Here is a 20,866-nt window from a genome sequence, read left to right as displayed (position 1 = left end):
TCAAAACCACTACAGTATTTTAGGTTTTTTGGTTTTTTTTTTTAAGATTTTATTTATTTATTTGTCAGAGAGAGAGAGCACAAGCAGGGGGAGCTGCAGGTAGAGGGAGAAGCAGGCTCCTCGCTGAGCAAGGAGCTGGATGCGGGACTCGATCCCAGGACCCCGGGATTATGACCTGAGCTGAAGGCAGATGCTTAACGACTGAGCCACCCAGGCACCCCAGTATTTTAGTTTTAATAATTGAATGTAATGGAATGCAAATGTTTTACAATAGGTTTTATTAATCTACTGTTGGCAGTAAATTACTAAGTAAGATTCTTTGTTTTAAAATTTATACTATTAATTTTTTTCCATGTTTAAGAGCTTTTTATGAATTTGGAGGAACATTTGAAAGTGGATTTGGTCATTCATTTCTACCAGTCCATGCTATGTTCCCTTTTTATTCCTAAAATTTCACGTTTTGGGACTGATTTTATAAAAGTTTATTCACTGGATTGTTAACACCAGAATTGTAAATTATAATGAACTGCAGTGAATTCTGATGGAAGTAAGATTTCCTTTTCTTTGTTACAGCAGAAGTAGAAACTCATGAAAAGGATAGCAAACCTGAGGAAGAAGAGCAAGTAGTAAATGAAGATGATGAAAGACCTTCTGAGAAAAGTAAGCATGTACAAAAAACCTGAACTAGTTTAGAAAAATAGTTATTCATTGTTTATTCTTTTAAGGCTGTGAAATATATTTCCTTTCCTGAGATGATTTTAAAATTTTGCAGTTTATGTAAAACACAGTTAAATCATTTTGTTGATAACTAACCTAAGGATTTTTGAAAGTATTATTTCATATACTTCAGTATTTTATTTTGTTTATTTATACTTTTCATTGTTTTATAAGAAAGATTTATGCTTAATATTTAATAAGGTACTGTCTGAATGTCTTGAAATAAATGGTTTTCGATTTATGTTGAGAGCATGGTGCTATAAGAATTTTGTCGGGGGTGATATAAGTTAATGAAAATTACGTGTCTGTCTCCTTAGGTTCCTAAGCTTCATGGGAAAGGGGACTTGATGGGCCTGGGTGTTGTTAGGTTTATAAGATTATCATTGGACTAGAAGTCAGGAAACCTAGGTTCTGTATCTCTCCTTGTCATTCTGGTTTCCATGTATAACTATAAGTCATGATTATAAGAGAAGTCATGGAGTAGAACTGGATTTTAAAAGTAGGCACATAGATATATGGGTATAGAGAAAAGCAAAGAGGGATACTTATGGTTACATAAGGACAGTTTCCCTTTAATAAGTGGAGATTTTAGTATTTTTACATTTTATATATTGAAAAAGAAACCAGATAAAATTTGCTTATAATCTCATGAATGTTACCAGTATTTGAAATACAAATTTTCTAAGTGAAGATCTTTGAATATCTTTACCAAATTTACTTTTATAATGACATAAATTTTATTATTTTTATTTGAAATTCATTAGGATATGTTAAGAAAAACTAGCCTTGGGTGCCTGGGTGGCTCAATCAGTGAAGTATCTGACTTGTGATTTTGGCTCCAGTCCTAGTTTGAGGGTCATAATCCAAGGGTTTTGGGATAGAGCCCTATGTCGGGCTCTGAGCTCAGCGGGGAGTTGTCATGAGATTTTCTTACTCTCCCTCCGCCCCTCCCCTGTGCAGACTCGTGAGTTTTTCTCTCTCCCAAATAAATAAATCTTTTCTTAAAAAAAAAAAGAATAACTAGTCTTATGTTATTTTCCTAAGGCTAATGATTAAGACTTTTTTCTAAATTCTGAAAAAAATGTATTTAGAGGAAGAATTAATTAAAACTATGTACAGTTGTTAGATATCTGTGACATGAGAATGAATATTATATTTTGTCAGAGGATTCATATGCACTATAAAATTTAGCAAAGGGAATGAACATGAGATGATCTCTTCTCATCTCATATTCATATTTTAGGTGATTCTCCATCTTAATATGATTTCAAGGAAAGAATGTTTTATGTGCACATTATACATTGCTTAGCCATGAGGGAGTTCTTGTTTAGCATTTGAAAATCATTTCAAGATTAAAGTTTAAAAGCTACCTATCCATTTTTCTAATCTCAAAAACATTCATTAAATAACTGATTGAGAATGATATTGGATAGCTAGGAATAATATTTTGCTGAGAATGGAACACAGGCATTAGGGTCTGTGATAAAAACCTGACTAATCATTATTCTTTTTGTCCTCAGGTGAATTTTCCAGAAGAAAACGTTCTAAATCAGAGGATATGGACAATGTACAGTCCAAACGTCGTCGATATATGGAAGAAGAATATGAAGCAGAATTTCAAGTGAAGATTACAGCCAAAGGAGATATTAACCAGAAGCTACAAAAGGTGTTACAAATTATAAGTTAAAAACCATATTAAATAAAAAACTGACCATCTTTGTTCTTCTAGGTTTTGACATTATTCTATATTTTACTGACATATTTAGGTTTTTCATAGAGAGAACTTGAAGGAAGTGGGTGAGCTTATTATTCTTAATAATTTAATTTTTAGAACTTTCTGATTCTTTTTAAAAGAGTTTTCAGATTTTATTTTTTCTTTTATATTGAACTTTATTCCATGGAAATATTAGAGTCTTGTATTTTAACTTTTTTTTAATATGTTAACATTTTAATCTTTATTATAAGCTGGTTTCATGATTGTAAGTTCCTACATTGTAAATCTTTGTTATGTTGTTTAGGCTTACTATTAAAAATAGTAGGGACAGGGCTTTAGGATGACTAGGGAAGGGGAGTATTTAAAATACAGACTTTGGTAACATCTGCCTATGTCTATTAGAGTTAGAAATATTGAAAATATGTAGTACTTAATATATTTTTCAAAATGTGTTAACAGATGTGTATGGCAGATGCCTTTTTAAGAGGAATATGAAAGGCGAGTGAAATTAATTTTTTAAGGTCTTATAGATTTAATAATGAAATTATAAATAATCTAGGTTTTAGATTATTCACTAAGATACAGTATAAATACATTAGAAAAAGGCAATTAATTAGGCAATAAAAAAGTGTCATTTTTCTTTCCCAGCCTTTTTTACTTGTCATATGGAGGTAATAATGTTTATTTAGTCCTTTTTATAGAGCTGTTATAAATATGAAGATAGGTATGTGAGTTTTTTAACTCCTATGTGTACTCAGAATGTATTCCTCTGGAACAGTGTTACTCAGGTATGGACTGTGGACATGTACCATGTATTCTATTTGTTATAGATCCATAATAAGATAAATAATGTAAATTGTAAGTAGGCATTTAGAGTTTTGTTTTTTTTTTAAGATTTTATTTATTTATTTGACAGAGACAGACACAGCGAGAGGGAATACAGGCAGGGGGAATGGAGAGGGAAAAGCAGGCTTCCTGTGGAGCAGGGAGCCCGATACGGGGCTCTATCTCAGGACCCTGGCTGGGATCATGACCTGAGCCAAAGGCAGACGCTTAACGACTGAGCCACCCAGGCGCCCCGGCATTTAGAAGTATTTTATAGAAATTTCATAGTGCAGTGATATTCTTAGTGTCTCACAAAAATATCATTTGCAACAGATTAGAAATTTTAAAAACTGATCCTTTAACTGGTTTCCTTTGAATCACAGTAGAAGGTATGAGAAATAAATATTAAAACTTGAATATAGGGGCGCCTGAGTGGCTCAGTCGTTAAGCGTCTGCCTTCGGCTCTGGTCATGATCCCAGGATCCTGGGATCGAGCCCCGCATCGGGCTCCCTGCTCAGTGGGGAGTCTGCTTCTCCCTCTCCCACTCCCCCTGCTTGTGTTCCCTCTCTTGCTGTGTCTCTCTCTGTCAAATAAATAAATAAAATCTTTAAAAAAAAAAACAAAAAAACAAAAAAAACTTGAATATAAAATTATTTATGAAATTTTCTGTTTTTAGTATAATTCTATCATAGTAGACATATATGTAGAAGTAGAGGCTTTCAGCAGATACTGTGTTATGAATGCCAGCTTGTTTTCTCATTAAACTAATCAATATATTGGTACTGTCTTATTAGTCCTTAAGAATATTTACTCTTTGCTGCTTGCTGAAATGCCTTCTTTGACTGTAACAAAGAAATATATATCTCCTTAGGTTGTACAGTGGTTGCTGGAAGAAAAATTGTGTGCACTACAATGTGCTGTATTTGATAAGACTTTGGCAGAATTGAAAACACGAGTGGAAAAGATTGAATGTAACAAGAGGCATAAAACAGTTATTACTGAACTACAGGTTCGTATACTGATTTGAATTATATACCCATGTGTCATTATTTTTATTACTTATTTTTGGGGATACATTTTCAAAGTTGATAATAAATTACATTTAACTTATAAATATTAGAAGTAGAAGGAGTCACGATTAGTTTGCTAGGGCTGTCATAAAAAAAGTACCATAAACTGGTAGCTTAAACAACAGGGAAGTACTGTCTCATAGTTCTGGAGGCTAAAAGTCTAAGACGAAGGTGTTGGAAGGATTGGTTCTATTTGAAGTCTGTAAGAAGGAAACTTTCCCATGTGTCTCCTCTAGCTTCTGATGGTTTGCTGACAGTCTTGGCCATTCCTTGTCTTGTGGAAGCATCTACTGCTTTGTCTTCATATGGCACTATACGTGTGTGTGTGCGCGCGCGCACGCCCAGATTTCCCCTTTTTACAAAGATACCAGTGATACTGGATTGGGGCCCACCCTACTCCAGTATAACCTCATCTTAACTAATTACATTTGTAAAGACACTATTTCCAAATTGAATCACATTCTGAGAATACTTGGGGTTCAGACTTCAATATATGAACTTTTCATATAGTTCAGCCCGTAATAGAGCCTTAGTCAACTGAAGAAAGGCTGGTATTTTCTAGCATGTCATAAGTACCAAATATTTATTATAAGTGATTCTTTTTATATTAACCCACTTCCTGCTGTGGATCTTATGATGTGAAGATACTAGTTTGTTAATTTGTATTTGTTAATAATCACTACATTTCATTTTTTGTTAAATATAATTATACATACACATATAGTGCCAGAGCTTCTAAATGACTGAAATGAATGCATGATAACACGCTGTAGTAAATCATTTTATTCCAAGGCTAAGAAACTGGAAATTTTTATCAGTACATTCATTCTGTCATAAGTAAATGTGTGGTTTCTATTAGGCTACCTGAAATATGAGCCTAGTCTGCTGAGTTTGCAAACCACTTATAGAGCCTTACTTTACAAATGAGGGAAAAGTGGTCCATGAAAATAAGGTCTCACTGTTTTCTAGTTATAAAGCAAATTGCAACCAAAAGTGACTAGAATTTATATATTTCTTAGCCTAGAAGTTATTTTCTTGGTTTCATATTGTTAATTTTGTTTGAAGTGAGACTTTTTTAATAATAATCTAAATAATATCTTTGTAGTTATTTTGTAATGTACCATTTAGGACATTACTAGTCCTCTTTTTTACCTTTAGCAGGTCTTTCTAATAGTGATAGTGTTGTTTAATTATTAAACTTTATTTTACTAATACTGTTAAGAATTTTGAATTAGAATTTTAAAATGCTTGATGAGTTAAAAAGTGATTTCATTAATTGTTTCTCATTTTGTGTTTTGAAAATCTGAGACTTTGACTTCCATATTCTCATGTAACATGCAAGTCCAAATCTCTTAACACTTAATAAACTTTTTACTTTGATATTTCACTTTGATATATTTATTGGTAGCCTCAGAATCTGAATCCTTTAAATGCCAATCCAGTCTCTTCTTCACAAATAAATCCCCCATGCCATTGTTCCTCTTACTTGTAATTCTTGAATTCTTAGAAAAATCTTTAAGCACTATCTTCCCATTTTTCTTCTCATTGATAGTTTTTGAGTTCTTGGAAATTGATTTCTCTCAATCATTTCACATATACAGTGGGTTGCCAAATTATAACTGTTTTATTTCTTATTAAAGTCTATCTTTTGCTTCTTCTTACTTTTCGCAAGGCACAGGTCTGCTTACATGTGGATTTTTTTCAGTAGGTACAGTACTGTAAATATATTTTCTTTTTCTAATTCCTTGATTATAGCAATAGCCTTTTACGTGATTACTCTGGTTCTACTTTTTAAATTCTTGCTGGTCCTTCCCAACCATTGTACTCATCTTTCTAAAATACTGTTTGTTTCATTCTCCTCCATATAGTCCAGATTCCTCAACCAAGTGCCATTATTCATTTTTTATTTTTAATTTCTGGATCTCCTAGTTTTTGATCCACTTTTCCTAATACCTGCTACTTGCTACACTGTCCTTCAGAGTATCAATGTTCATAGTATTTTTATTTTAGGCTTTCAACTTCATACTATTTCTCCCATTCAGTTACCTATAATGATCTGCCCTTACCATGCTATTTAAGTTTTACTAAGCTCAGTTTAGTCCCTGTCTCTTTCTGTGTTGTTCTGATATTTAGTATTTTATGGAAGTAAAATTCAGATAACAAAATAACTGTTTAGTTTACAATTCAGTGGCATTTAGTTCATTCACATTGTGTGACTGTCATCTCTATCCAGTTCCAAAACATTTTCATGAACCCAAAAGAAAACCTATGTCCATTAAATAGTCACTCCCCATTTTCCTTTCCCCTAGTCCTTGGCAACTGCTAATCTGCCTTCTGTCTCTGTTGATTTACCTATTCTGCATATTTCTTTTGGACAGAATCCTACAATATGTGACTTTTTGTGTTTGGCTTCTTTCTCTTGGCATAACATTTTCAAGATTCATACACAACGTAGCATGTATCAGTACTGCATTCCTTTTTATGGCTAAGTAATAATTATATTTGTATGCTATTGAAAGTATTTGTAAAGTACAGTGAAAATAAGTAGGTATTCAAGATGTTAAGTGTAATTTGCAGAGTAATCACTAAGGAAAAAACTAAAGTATATATAGCTATATAATATATAATATAATGGGCCTGTGTTATATAAATGATTGACCCTTGAATAATGCGGGGGTTGGGTGCTGATCCCCTCCCCTGGTGTAGTCAAAAATCCATGTATAACTTTTTTTTTTTTTTTTAAGAGAGGTGGGGGAGGTGCTGTGGGAGAGGGGGAGAGAGACTTAAGCTGGCCCATGCCCAGTACAAAACCTCATACAGGACTCAATCTCACAATCCTGAGATCATGACCTGAGCCAAAATCAAGAGTCTGATGTTTAACCACTGAGCCAGCCAGGTGCCCTGCTGCTGAATTTTTTATTTCAATTATTATACTTTCTGCTCTAGATTTTCTGTGTTTTCTTTACACAACTTCTATCTCTGATATTCTGTTTGGTGAGACATTGTTTTCCAGTTTCGTGTGTGTGTGTGTGTGTGTGTGTGTGTGTGTGTGAGTTCTTTTCCATTGTTTTAGCTCTAGGAACAGATTTTTAATCCATTTATTTAAAGTCTTTGTCTAGTAAGTCCAATACCTTTGCTATCTTTCTTTTCATTATTTTCTTTCTGTGAATGGCCCATACTTAATTATTTATTGTTTCTTTATATGCCTCCTAATTTTTTGTTGTTGAAATTTGAGTATTTTGAATATTATAATGTGGCAGTTCTGGGAATCAGATTTATTCCCCACTACCCAGAGCTTGTTGATGTTTCTTGTTGTGGTTTGTTGTTTGTTGATTTGATGACTTCTAAACTGTTTTTGGAAAGTAGAGATTCTTTGTTGTGTGTGGCCACTGAAGTTTGTGTTTCATTAGCTTAGTGGTCAGGTGATGTTCTGACAGTTAAATGGAGCACAAAAAAAAAAAAAAGGAAGAAAGAAAAAAATACTCTCCTAATCTTTGCAGATTGGCTCTGTTGGGGCACTCCTTCAGTGCTTATTAACCAGGCCATTTACAACTTGCCCTATCCAACTTGCCTTATCCTTTACTTCCTGCTTGCATAAATGAGAGCTTAGGGTCTTTTCAGGCCATTTTGTGCTTTTTTTTTTTTTTTTTTTCCTGGGCATTTGCATAGTTTTCTCAATTCAAGAGCTTTTAGAGTCCCTTTTATGTCATGTGTCACCTTTCCCAACCTTTTCTTACCCAGGCTTTTCTATTTATTGCCTGTCCAAATTGTAGTTCTTTACCCCAGACTGCTGTGCCAATACCTGTGCCTTCAAATCTTTTTAGGAAAAGCAGTCTGTGATGCTACCCCAGCCTTGGAATTACTTGAGTTGTGTGAAACAAAGGCTGGCCTGTGTGCTGATCCTTAAGTTGCCAGTGAAAATAAGGTCCATATGCTTCCTGTGGCACTAGAAGCCTATACCAGGCATTCTAACTGTCATTTTCACAGCCACTGCTGATCTGGGTGTGGGGAATAATGAATGGACAACCTAAAAGACCATAGTGCTCGCTTACTGCAAAGTAGCAGCTTTATTCTTCCCTAAGTCTTCCGTTGGCTGTTCTGAGTTTTTTTAATTAGGCTACACACCCAGTGTAGAGCCCATCATGGGGCTTGAACTCATAACCCTGAGAACAAGATGTGAGCTGAGATTAGGAGTTGGACAACAACTGAGCCACCCACATACCCCACTGTTCTGAGGTTGTTTTTTTTTTTTTTTTTTAAGATTTTATTTATTTATTTGACAGAGAGAGACACAGCGAGAAAGGGAACACAAGCAGGGAGAGTGGGAGAGGGAGAAGCAGGCTTCCCATGAGCAGGGAGCCCGATGCGGGGCTCGATCCCAGCACCCCGGGATCATGACCTGAGCCGAAGGCAGACGCTTAATGACTGAACCACCCAGGTGCCCCTGTTCAGAGTTTTTGAATAGATTCCAGAGTTGTGCAAAAGTTGATTCTAACAGTGCATGTCAGCTCATTAGTTGCTTTTGGGAAGGGACTGAACCCTGAAGTTCCCTACTCAGCCATTTTTGGTGATACCACTCTGTTCCAGTATCTTTATTATAATTACTTTCGAGTTCCCCAGTATTTAAAGCATATATATCACATAGTTCCGCAAATAATTACATACTTTGCTGAATTATTTACTGTTTTGTAGTTACAGCTGACAACAAATGGTTTGGAAATACTACCATATATATTTTCTATAGCTCATTCCATAGCAGTTGATGAGTACATATCCCTAATTAGCATATATATATTCATTTATTATATCTGACTGACTTTGGCAAAATCTAATATTGAGTTCAATAAAATTCAAAGTTAAAACATTTAAAAACAAATACATAAATTGGGTTCAGATATTTTGCTGTAAGGAATAAATTAATATAACAAATTTTAATATTAGTGCCTTCTTTTTTTAAACACAGCAGTTATTACAAAAAATACTTTTAAGAGACTCATGATCCTTTTGCAGTAGTATAAAAATTTACTATACATTGAAAAATTTGGTGAGAGAATAGAATTGAGTCATGTAGACTTTAGAGGAACGTTCATGTAGACTTGAGAGGAAAGTTCATGAAGTTCTCTTTTCTGCTAAAATTTTTAAGATATAAATTTCTCTAGATATAGGAAAGCAGATTTTTATTGATTTTCATATTGTCATTCTTATATATTTTTAAAAATGGGCTACTTTGGGATTATTTAAAATAATTTTTAAGGTTTTAATAATTGGTTTGTTGTGTGATATGACTTTTGTCCACATCCTTTTACTAAAGCCTATTTTAAATTATTAAATCCTTTTCTGTGTCCTAAACATATTTTATAAGAGCTGAAAATAATTTTCAGCATTGGGATATCTTGTATATTTTTTTAGGGTTGTTGCTTTTTTTTTTTTTAAGATTTTTTATTTAATTGACAGAGAAAGAGAGAGTGGGGGGAGGGGCAGATGGAGAGGGGAAGCAGATTCTCTGCTGAGCAGGGAGTGCGATATCCAGGGACCTCCGATATCCAGGGATCCCCGGATCATGACCTGAGCTGAAGGCAGATGCTTAACCGACTGAGCCACCCAGGTGCCTGAGGGATTGGTTGCTTCCTGAATCATGAAAAAGTTTTGTGTATTTTTGCTTTTTCAGAGATGTCAAATGGTAAAGTAAATCTCAACAGTTATTTCCTTGATTTTAATTATTATTATTATCTTTTTAAAGATTTTATTTATTTATTTATTTGACAGAGAGAGACACAGCGAGAGAGGGAACACGAGCAGGGGGAGTGGGAGAATGAGAAGCAGGCTTCCTGCTGAGCAGGGAGCCCGATGTGGGGCTCGATCCCAGGACCCTGGGATCATGACCTGAGCTGAAGGCAGCCGCTTAACGAACTGAGCTGCCCAGGCACCCCGATTTTAATTATTTTTTAAGTGTAAAATGTCGTATAATTTTTAGATTTATATATCTTTGATGCTCTGTCAAGATGAGCATTATAGTAACTTAGAAGAACATCTTAAAATGCAGATGGTTGTCATTTGCTGTGGAGTCAGTAGCAAATGTGTAATAAAAAGAGAAATTATCAACAAATATTTAGCTTTTCTATCCCTCCCAGACCATAACCACCCGCCAAACATACTTCCAGATAATTGCAAAGAGGAAGTAAAAATGGAAATTCTCCGCTCTTTTTTTTTTTTTTAAGATTTTATTTATTTGAGAGAGAGCGCGAGAAGGGGGAGGGTCAGAGGGAGAGGTAGACTCCCTGCTCAGCAGGGAGCCCGATATGGGATTCGACCCTGGGACTCCAGGATCATGACCTGAGCCAAAGGCAGTTGCTTAACCAACTGAGCCACCCAGGCGCCCCAATTCTCCACTCTTTAGATCAGAAATGTAATTAAAGTACTACATATCGAAACCTGTAAGTGAAAGACACAGCAGTATTCAAAGGGAATTTTACAATTTTAAATTCATTACTACTGAACAGGAAAACAGAACATTATGTGTTCATGTCCTGTGCTAGGAAAAAACAATTACAGACTAAACTCCCAGAAGGCAGAAAGAGTTAATAAATTAATAAATGTAAAAAACCCAACCCTTTTTGAATATTGAGCAATGAAGACAAAACCTTATTCTTTTGTGAAGACTTTAAAAATAGATTAATTTTTTATTTATAAATAACGAGTACAAATAAGCTACATAAGGATTCAAAAAGGAGACAGATCCAGAGGAGATTCTTTAAGTAAGAGGACATTATTATATACAACCTTATACCTATTATGTCCATTTTATTTAGTAAGGAAGTAGAAAGCCTAAAATTATAAGGAACTCTGTTCAGATTATAACCCATATCATATTTACTAGTGGATCATGGAAGTATTTCTATTGAAGTTGAGACTAGGACAAAGATGTCTATTATCTATGCTGCTATTTAGAGTTTTGATGGCAGTCTTAGCAATAAAATAATGACAGGAAAAAGAAATTAAGAGTAATGATTGGGAACACAATAGAATTAACTTGGCAAACTGTTGAAAAAGTAGTAAATTTAGAAACTGCCTGATTGAGGAAGAACTTTCTACTGGTTTTTCTATATATCAACAATAAACAATAAGAAAATATGAGATAAAGGTTGTACATTTGGTAGATATTTAAAAATGAATAAGTAGTTAAGAATAAACCAAAAAGAAAATTTCAAGACCATTGTGAAGAAAAAGGACAGAAAAAGAAAATCTGAGTCAACAGGTTCAACTGTAAATGTAACATGTTCCTAGATAGGAAGCCTTGATTCCTTTCAAATCATTGTACAGATTCAGAATACTCAAAATTTCAAGTGGATTTTTTTATGGAAATGGAAAAGCTATCAACACACCCTGGAATACAATATTTCATTGGTTATAATTTATAAAATGCTGTCCTAAGTAGTTTTAACTGAAAATAGCCACCCCCCCAACAAGTAAATCTGTGGCTGCCTACTCCAAGAGACAGTTTTGAGTAACGGATATATGTGTCCATTTATTCAGTAGCTTTTTTTGAATGCTAATATTTTAAGTGAGACTTGATACGTGATTAGCTCTTTTCTCAGATGATTATTTCCTAAGAGGTTCCTTGGTACATGAGCAAGGAAATCCCTGGTTTGCCTAGCTTGCTAAATAAGGCTCAGTGTGTCCGAATCTCAACAATTTATGTGACTTCTATTTAAATAGCTACCCTTATGCCATTATACAAGAAATGTTAGATATGCCTAAGGAAGAAACAAAGAGCAAAATGAAATAAAAGTAGTAAAGACATAATAATAGAATATGACTTTCCTAGACTAAAAAAGTGACTTGTTTATATAGTTTCTTAAAAATCTCATGTAATACTTCCCAAAAGAGACCTAATCTTAGACACATTATTGACAGATATTTTGAATTATAATTTTAAAAAATTGCACAATTTCCTAGATTAAAATAACAAAAAAGCTGGTCTTGATTTCTTTTTTTAAAAATAATATTAAATGGCAGACAGTGAGTCAGTGTCCAGATTTTGATTTTATTTCTCTGCTAATAGTTTAATTTTTTAAGTGATAAAATTCTTTTTAAAAAGCATTTAAATATTACAGCTGCGTATGACTTGAAAGTGAAGTCCTCTTTACATTCTCCCTCACTTCCTGCCAGTTCTAGCCTCTAGAAGTAACCACTTTTTAACTTTGGTATTTATTCCTTCTAGACCTTTCCCCATATACATCATATACAAAATGATTTTTTAATTTAAGTAAAAGTAGTATAATAATACTCTACAAACTATGCAACTTACAGAATACCCACCAGATAGACTCAAGAATGAAAGACATTCTTGCATAAATTGTGGTACAGAATATAGCTTTCTTGAAAAAAATTATTTGAAATATTTTAATCACAGGAAGGTAAATCCATATTACGAATATAAAATTATGCTCTATGTCTTTGGTATTAATAAATATGCATAAATACTCAAGTCCTAAGGAAAATCTTCATCCTCAGGGTCATATGTGATTGATTGCATAGGCTCTGTCAGTGGACTTAAATACTTTGTTAGGTTTCGGGTCTCCTTCAGAAGTGACTACTTTCTGAAAGAAACTTTAAAAGTAAATAATACCATTTTCTTTGTAGATACGCTTATACTGGATAAAATAATTTTTATTATTTATTTTATTTTATATATATATATTTTTATATAATATATTTTATTATATATTATATAAGGAATTCCTCCTTAGGTGGGCCTCCTGAACACGCTCAGAAGTTTAATTTAAATTTCTTGAAAATATATTTAACATAAAATGGCAGCAGCAGTGGGGTGCCTGGGTGGCTCAGTCTTGATTTCAGCTCAGGTCATGATCTCAGAGTTGTGAGATCCAGCCCCAGTGTCAGGATTTGCACTCAGCGGGGAGTTCGTTTTTTCCCTCTACTCCTCCCTCTGCTTGCACATGTGCTCATGCTCTCTCTCTCTCTCTCAAAAAAATAAATAAAAACAAAAACTTAAGACTGGCAGCAGCAGTTAACAGCAACAAAAACAGTTGAGTATTACATCTGTACTTTAGTAAAAGACTTAAATACAAAATAAATCATGTAGTAATGAGATCTTTTTTTTTCTTTTCTGTTTTTTTTTTCCTTAAAGTTTCTGTGACTATGTATTTGGGCAAATATGTGATTAATCAGTTTATATAGCAGTACAAATGATTAATAAAATAATTTCACTGAAATGTTAATAGCAAGGTAACATTTTGACAGATTATTAAAATTAACATAATATGAAAGTAAATGTTTTAAAGAGTAATATTAAATGAGCACACATATACACTGATGTTGAATGTACAAATTAGCAAAGCCTTTCTGAAAAATTGTCATTTAGATATTTGATAATTATTAGATAATTTAGATAAGAACCATTTAGACAAGAGCTTTAAAAATATATTCTGTCTTAGAAGTTACATCTATGTGAGTGCTACCCAAGGAAATAATCTGAAAGAACAATATTGTTAATTGCATTATTTGGCTATAGCAGTACATTGAGAAACACTGAACATTTCCACTGGGAAACAGTTTATAAATAATGATTCAGTATATTATACATATATCCATAAGCCATGGCATTGGATCTTTTATGACTTACAGATGCGTTTAGTTCAGAATTCTCAGAAAATTGTGTGGTTACAACATATTAAAAAATAACAACAAAAATCCCCACAGTTATACATACCCAGAAATGTCTTGGTCTGTGAATTCTAGGAGGGAAAAAACTAACCTTCTAAAATTAAGAGTCTTTACCTCTGGGTATTGAGTTCAAAGGTCATTTTAGTTTTCATTATGATTTTCTGTATTTTCCAAATATATATTTTATGATCAGCTTGCCTTATTTTCTTTGCTGTTGGTGATCTCAGGGTCCTTTTATTTGTGGGTTTCTTGTAATATATGCGTGAGTTCCTTTTTAATACCATAATGTTACTTGATTTCTGTTTCATTTTTGCTTTCTTTTTTTTTTTTTTAGGCCAAGATAGCCAGGTTAACCAAACGCTTTGGAGCAGCCAAAGAAGATCTTAAGAAAAGACAAGAAGTAAGGATTTCTATTCTTGCATAATTAATATTTAGCTCTAGGTGGTAATCTTAGGAAGTGGTGAGTTAGGAAGAAAGTCTTCCTTTATTACAGGTCTGAAATTTGCTTTCATACTGTGTACTTCTTCTGTGTTCTTTCTGGAGCTGCAGCTTTAGAATTAATTATTAACCCTTTTCTAATCCTCAGTTACTGTTTTCCATATATCAATACTTATATTAATCTATTTTATGGCATTCTGGAAGTTATATTTTCATTTCATTTTTAAAATTACCTTTTTGGGATTTGTCTTACCATGTTTTTTTCTTTTTAAATTCTTGCCAGTGTCTTAGTCTAGTCTCTTATTTCCTCCAAAGTATGTTAGTGTTCCATTCCCTGGAGTAGCCCTCTTCTCTTCTTTGCTTCCCCGATATAATTAAGTCCGAACATTGTAGCATAACATAAACTACAATGTATAGTCTACCTTTTGCTTTTGTTGTTTCCTTAGTTACTTTGAATACATATTTTTAATATAGCACTTGTATATTGCATTATAGTTTTTAGTTTAATTTCTTTCATTTCCTCTTGACTTTTTTTCTATTTGGGCAAGTTACATTTCTTTGTCTTGAGAGCTCCATTGTCTGGCACTTACTAATTGCCAGTAACAATTATTTCAGTAGTAATCATTATTACCATTGGATTTTTCTGTTTTCATTCATTTTGACATCTTCTTTACTTGACTTTAAATAAAGTTATTTTGAAATAATTATAAATGTACAGGAAGTTGCAACAGTAGTACATAGACTCCGGTGAACTTTTCACCTACCTTTCCCCAGTGGTGAAATCTTACATAACTGCCGTACAGTATTAAAATCAAGATACTGATAAATTCTGTTAAGTAGGCTGTAGACCTTACCATTTCTCACCAGATTTTATATGAATTCATTATGTGTATATGTGTGTGCACACATGCGCAGTTCTATGCAATTTGATCCCATGTATGGATTTATGTAACCTCTACCACATTCAAAATCTAGAACTGTTCCATTTCATTACTATGAAGGGACTCCCTCAGTGCTGCCTTTTTACAGTTTAAACCTACCTTATTTCCCCCCATATCCACCTACTCCTATCCCCTGGCAACTGCTAATCTGTTCTCCATCTTTGTATTGTTTTTACTTAACTTTTAAAGCTCTGGTTGCTCTCTTTTCATGAGCAACTGATAGCTTTTTTGGTTTTTGGTGTTTTTTTTTGAAGATTTTATTTATTTATTTGACAGAGCGATAGAGAGCACAAGTAGGCATAGCAGCAGGCAGAGGGAGAGGGAGAAACAGGTCTCTGCCAAGTGGGGAGCCTGACGTGGGGCTCGATCCCAGGACCCAGGCTCCCTGCAACTGATAGTTTTTATCTTTGTTCTACACAGACTAATCTTACCAAACCTTCCTTTGGCCATTCCCAAAGATTTTTTTATTATAGTCTTCTTCAATTATATAATTTCCTGATTCTGAACACTTTTTCAGCTTCGTTTTTTTTTTTTTTTTTTTAAGATTTTATTTATTTATTTGACAGACAGCGAGAGAGGGAACACAAACAGGGGGAGTGGGTAGAGGGAGAAGCAGGCTTTCCACCTAGCAGGGAGCCTGATGCAGGACTCGATCCCAGGACCCTGGGACCATGACCTGAGCTGAAGGCAGATGCTTAACAACTGAGCCACCCAAGCCGCCCCCATTTGTTTGTCGTAATATAAAAATTGTGGTATTTTATTTCTTAGAAAATTGATGTAAACTTTTTTTTTTAAAGCTTTTATTTATTTATTTGACAGACAGTAGTGCACAAGCAGGGGGAGCGGGAGAGGGAGAAGCAGGCTCCCCTGCAGAGCAGGGAGCCTGATGTGGGGCTTGATCCTAGGACACTGGGATCATGACCTGAGCCAAAGGCAGACACTTAAGCGGCTGAGCCACCTAGGTGCCCTGATGCAAACCTTTTTTATTTGCTGTGCTTGAACCAAAGAAAGGGCTTTGCAATTTTTCCTTTGTTTTTGTACAGTGTGAATTTCCACTTTTATCCTTATGTTTGAACCAAGCAGCATGCTGCCCCACCATATACTTTCCAGTGTTTATGTATGTCTGTTTTGTTTTCAAAACTAATTCTAGTTCTTGTTTATTTATTCAAAAGTGACAGAGACAGAGACAAACTTTAAGGAATGAAGATGAAAATAGTACAATCCCTGAAGGGTTTGTTATGGATAGCTATAAGTATTATGGAAACAATAAATACTGTATAATTCCTAAAGATTAGAAAAGATTAATTTGAACAATTAGGGTATGTGGTGCTTGAAGAAAAATATTGAGGTGGTCTTCAAGCTTTCAAATTTTATTCCATCCTTAATTAGCTTTTGGGTAAGGCCACCTTTACATGCCCAAACTGTGACATCTTTCTACCCATTCTTGTTAATATTTTCTTTTGTGAGAGAGATTTCTAGAAATCTCAAGAATTTGTTCATTAATGTCCTAATTCCCTTTAATTATAGTATCCAATATAATTTTACATCAGTGTCATGCTAGGTTTTAAAAACAGGAGAGATATAGAATGAAAGTTTAAAACTTTAGTTCTCCCCCCTTATTAAAATAAATAAGGAAACAATAATAATGCTTTTCTTCTATTTAGATTTGCTCCTTGATCCTCTGATATTAACCAGTTAAAAACAAACCCCACCATGCAGGTTTGTCTTAAAACATTTTCTATTTTAATTTTTAAGAGAGCACAAAACCCTCATAGGCAGTTTGCCATTAAGTCCACATTTATAATCTAGTCTGTTACTGCCTTATGACTGATACCTCTAACTTATATCCTTTCTAGTTCCTACTATAAAAGAAATGTAAAGATATTTCTTAGCTTTTCTGAAAAATCAATGATGTAGTTGAGTAAAATTTTAGATTACATTCTACATTTTAATTTTTTAAATTAAATTCTTAAAATTGTTTTAATTGTGCTACAAACACATAACCTAAAATGTATCATTTTTAACTTCACAATTCAGAAGTATTAACTATATTAACACTGCATAATAGATCTTTAGGTGTTTTTCATCTTGCAAAACTGAAGCTCCACTACCATCGAACATCTCCCATTTCCTCTCCCCTCAGCACTCAGCTACTTTTTGTTTCTATGATTTGACTACTCTAGATATCTCGTAAGTAAAATCATATAGTATTTGGGTTTTGTTTGGTTTTTTTGTTTTTGTTTTTGATGACTGGTTCATCTGTATTATAGCATGTAACAAGATTTCCTTTTCAAGGGTGAATAATTCCACTGTATGTATGTATATATATGTACATATATATGTATATATATAGTATATACTGTATTTTCATTCATTCATTTATTGATGGATATTTGGGCTGCTTTCATGTTCTGGCTTTTGTGAATAATGCTACAGTGAACATTTGTGTGCAGAGAACTCTTTAAGATCCTGGTTTCAAGTCTTTTGGATATCTATCCAAAAGTGAAATTGCTGGATCATTTGGTAATTCTGGTTTTAGTTTTTTGAGGAGTTTCCATACTGTTTTCTAAAGAGGTCGCACAGGGTTCTAATTTCTTCACATTCTTGCCAACACTTGTTATTTTCTATTTTGTGATAGTGGCCATGCTAATGGATGTGAGGTGGCATTGCATTGTGGTTTTGATTTGAATTTCTCTAACAAACAGTGATGTTGAGCATCTTTTCATATGTTTGTTGACTGTTTTGCATATCTTTGGCAGAGTGTCTGTTTAGGTCCTTTGCCCATTTTTTAATCAGGTTGCTTGTTTTTTAATTGTTAAGTTGTGGGCCCTTTATGATATTCTGGATGGATATTAACCCCTTATCAGATACATGATTTGCAGCTATTTTCTCCTGTTCCGTAGGTTTCTTTTTCATTCTGTTCATTGTTTCCTTTGATGTGCAGAGGTTTTTAAGTTTGATGTAACCTCCTTTGTTTTGCTTTTGTTGCCTGTGCTTTTGATGGCATATCCAAGAAATCCTTGCAAAATTCGATGTCATGAAACTTTCCTCTTATATTTTCTTCTAGGAATTTTTAGTTTTGGTGTTATATTTAAGTCTTCAATTTATTTTGAATTAATTTTCGTATATGGTGTAAAGGCCCAGCTTTATTCTTTTGTGTTTGGATATCCAGTTTTCATACCATTTGTTGAAAGACTGTCTTTTCCCCATTGTGTAGCCTTGGCACCCTAGACTGATTGACCATATATGTGAGAGTTTATTTCTGGGCTGTCTATTCTGTTCTGTTGGTCTATGTGCCTGTCTTTATGCCAGCACCACACTGTTTTGATTTACTGTATCTTTGTAACATGTTTTGAAATCAGGAAGTATGAAGCCTCCAACTTTGTTCTTCTGTTCCAGGATTGTTTTGGCAATTCAGGGGCCCAGGAATTTCCATATGGATTATAGAATGCTTTTCTCTATTTCTGCAAAAAATGACAGTGGATTTTGATAGAAATTCCATGGAAGCTTTTGATCACTTTGGGTAGTATGGACATTTGAACAATATTAAGTGTTCCAGTCCACGAACATGGAATATCTCCATTTATTTGTGTCTTTTGTTTCATTCTACAGTGTTTGTAGTTTTCAATGTAAAGGTCTTTTGCCTTCTTGGTTAAGTTTACTTCTAAATATTTTATTCTCCTAATGATATTATAATGGGATTATTTTCTTAATTTCTCTCTCAGATTGTTTGTTGTTGGTATATAGAAATATGATTGATGTTTGCTTAGGGATGATGATGATGATGATGATTTTTAATCCTGCACCTTTGCTGAATTCATTTGTTTGAATTTTTTTTTTTTTGTGGACTCTTGAGAGCTTTCTGACTATAAGATCATGTCATCTGCAAACAGAAAATTTCTCTTCTTCCTTTCTAGTATGGCTGCCTTTTATTTCTTTTTCTTGTTTAATTGCTCTGGTGAGATACTTCCAGTACCATGTTGAACAGAAGTTGGTGAGTGTGGACATCCTTGCCTTGTTCTTGATCTTAGAGGTAAAGCTTTATTGATTCACCATTGATGTTAGCTGTGGGCTTTTGACATACAGGTTTTTTTTTGTTTTTTTTCTGTTGAGGTAATTTCCTTCCATTCCTAATTTGTTGAGCGTTTTTTTATCATGAAAGGGTGTTGAATTATATGAAATGCTTTTTCTACAACAATTGAGAAGATCATGTAGTTTTTTTCCCCTTCGTTTTGTTAATGTGTTTGATTAATTGATTTATACATTGATTGATTTTCATGTCAAGCTCTCCTTGCGTTCCAGGGATAAATCTCACCTGGTCATGTTGCATAATTCTTTCAGTGTGCTGGTGAATTTGGTTTGCTAATATTTCGTTGAGGATTTTTGTATCTATGTTCATCAGGGATATTGGGCTGTAGTTTTCTTTTATTGTGGTGTCTGGTTTTGGTATCAGGATATACTGGCTTCATAAAATGTGTTTGAAAGTGTTTCCTCCTCATCAGTTGTTTGGAAGAGTTGGAAGACTGTTGTTCATTCTTCTTTAAGTGTCTGGTAGAATTCTGCGTTGAAGCCATCTGGTCCTTGGTGTTTTTTGTTATTAGAAATTTTTTGATTACTGATTCAGTCTCACTACCTGTATAGATCTTGTTCAAATTTTTATTTTCTTCTTGATTCACTCTTGGTTGTATATTTCTGGAAAGCTGTCCATTTTTTCTAGGTTATCCAATTTGTTGCCTTATAATTGTTTATGGTAGTCTTTTGTGATCCCTTTTTTATTCTGTGGCATCAGTTGTAATGCCTCCTCTTCCATTTATTTTATTTATTTATGTCTTCTTTGTTTTTTCACAGGTAATCTAGGTAAAGTTTTGCCAATTTGTTGATCCTTTAAAAGGCCAACTCTTAGCTGATTTTTTTTTTCCTATTGACTTTGTTTCTCTGTTTTATTTCTGCTATAGTCTTTATTATTTCCTTCCCTCTCCTGAGCTTACTTTTTCTTTTTTCTAGTCCTTTGAAGTGTGAAGTTAGGTTGTTGAGTTGAGATCTTCCTTCTTTTTTAATGGAAGCATTTACCACTATAAATTTTCCTCTTAGTACTACATTTGCTGCATAAATTTTCCCATAAATTTCGTATGTTGTGTTTCTGTTTTTATTTGTCTTAAGATATTTTCTAATATCTCTTGTGATTTCTTCTTTTATCCATTAGATTTTATAAGTGTTTTAATTTCTACATATATGTGACTTTTCCATTTTTCCTTCTGCTGTTGATTTCTACTTTTGGTCTATTGTGGTTGGAAAAGATACTTGGTATGAGTTTCATCTTTATAAATTTGGTAAGGCTCATTTTGTGACCTAATATGTGATCTCTCCTGGAGAATGTTCTGTGTGCACTTGAGAAAAATTTGTATTTTTCTGCTGTTGGGTAAAAATTTCTACAAACGTCTGGCCCATTTGGTCTTTGGTATTAGTTCAGTTT

The 20,866-nt window shown here is 33.7% G+C and overlaps 1 protein-coding gene across 6 annotated transcripts in view; it reads left to right on the top strand.

Annotated features, from left to right (window-relative positions):
• The window catches only part of ATF7IP (activating transcription factor 7 interacting protein), a 126,045-nt gene that overhangs the window by 64,657 nt on the left and 40,522 nt on the right, over positions 1 to 20,866 (top strand). For 5 of the 6 annotated variants that reach the window (XM_035028176.1, XM_035028174.1, XM_035028178.1 and 2 more), the window contains exons 3-6: positions 574 to 660; positions 2,238 to 2,383; positions 4,129 to 4,266; positions 14,349 to 14,414. In XM_035028176.1, the coding sequence (XP_034884067.1) occupies positions 574 to 660; positions 2,238 to 2,383; positions 4,129 to 4,266; positions 14,349 to 14,414 (437 nt within the window). The remainder of the gene's footprint in view (positions 1 to 573; positions 661 to 2,237; positions 2,384 to 4,128; positions 4,267 to 14,348; positions 14,415 to 20,866) is intronic. The other variant, XM_035028175.1, reaches the window with a different exon arrangement.

The sequence above is a fragment of the Mirounga leonina genome, unplaced genomic scaffold (assembly GCF_011800145.1).
Source record: "Mirounga leonina isolate KUSES-001 unplaced genomic scaffold, KU_Mleo_1.0 Mir_201, whole genome shotgun sequence".
Classification (NCBI taxonomy): Eukaryota; Metazoa; Chordata; class Mammalia; order Carnivora; family Phocidae; genus Mirounga; species Mirounga leonina.
Note: the sequence above shows the minus strand (reverse complement) of the source record. Positions and strands in the feature narration are given on the sequence as shown.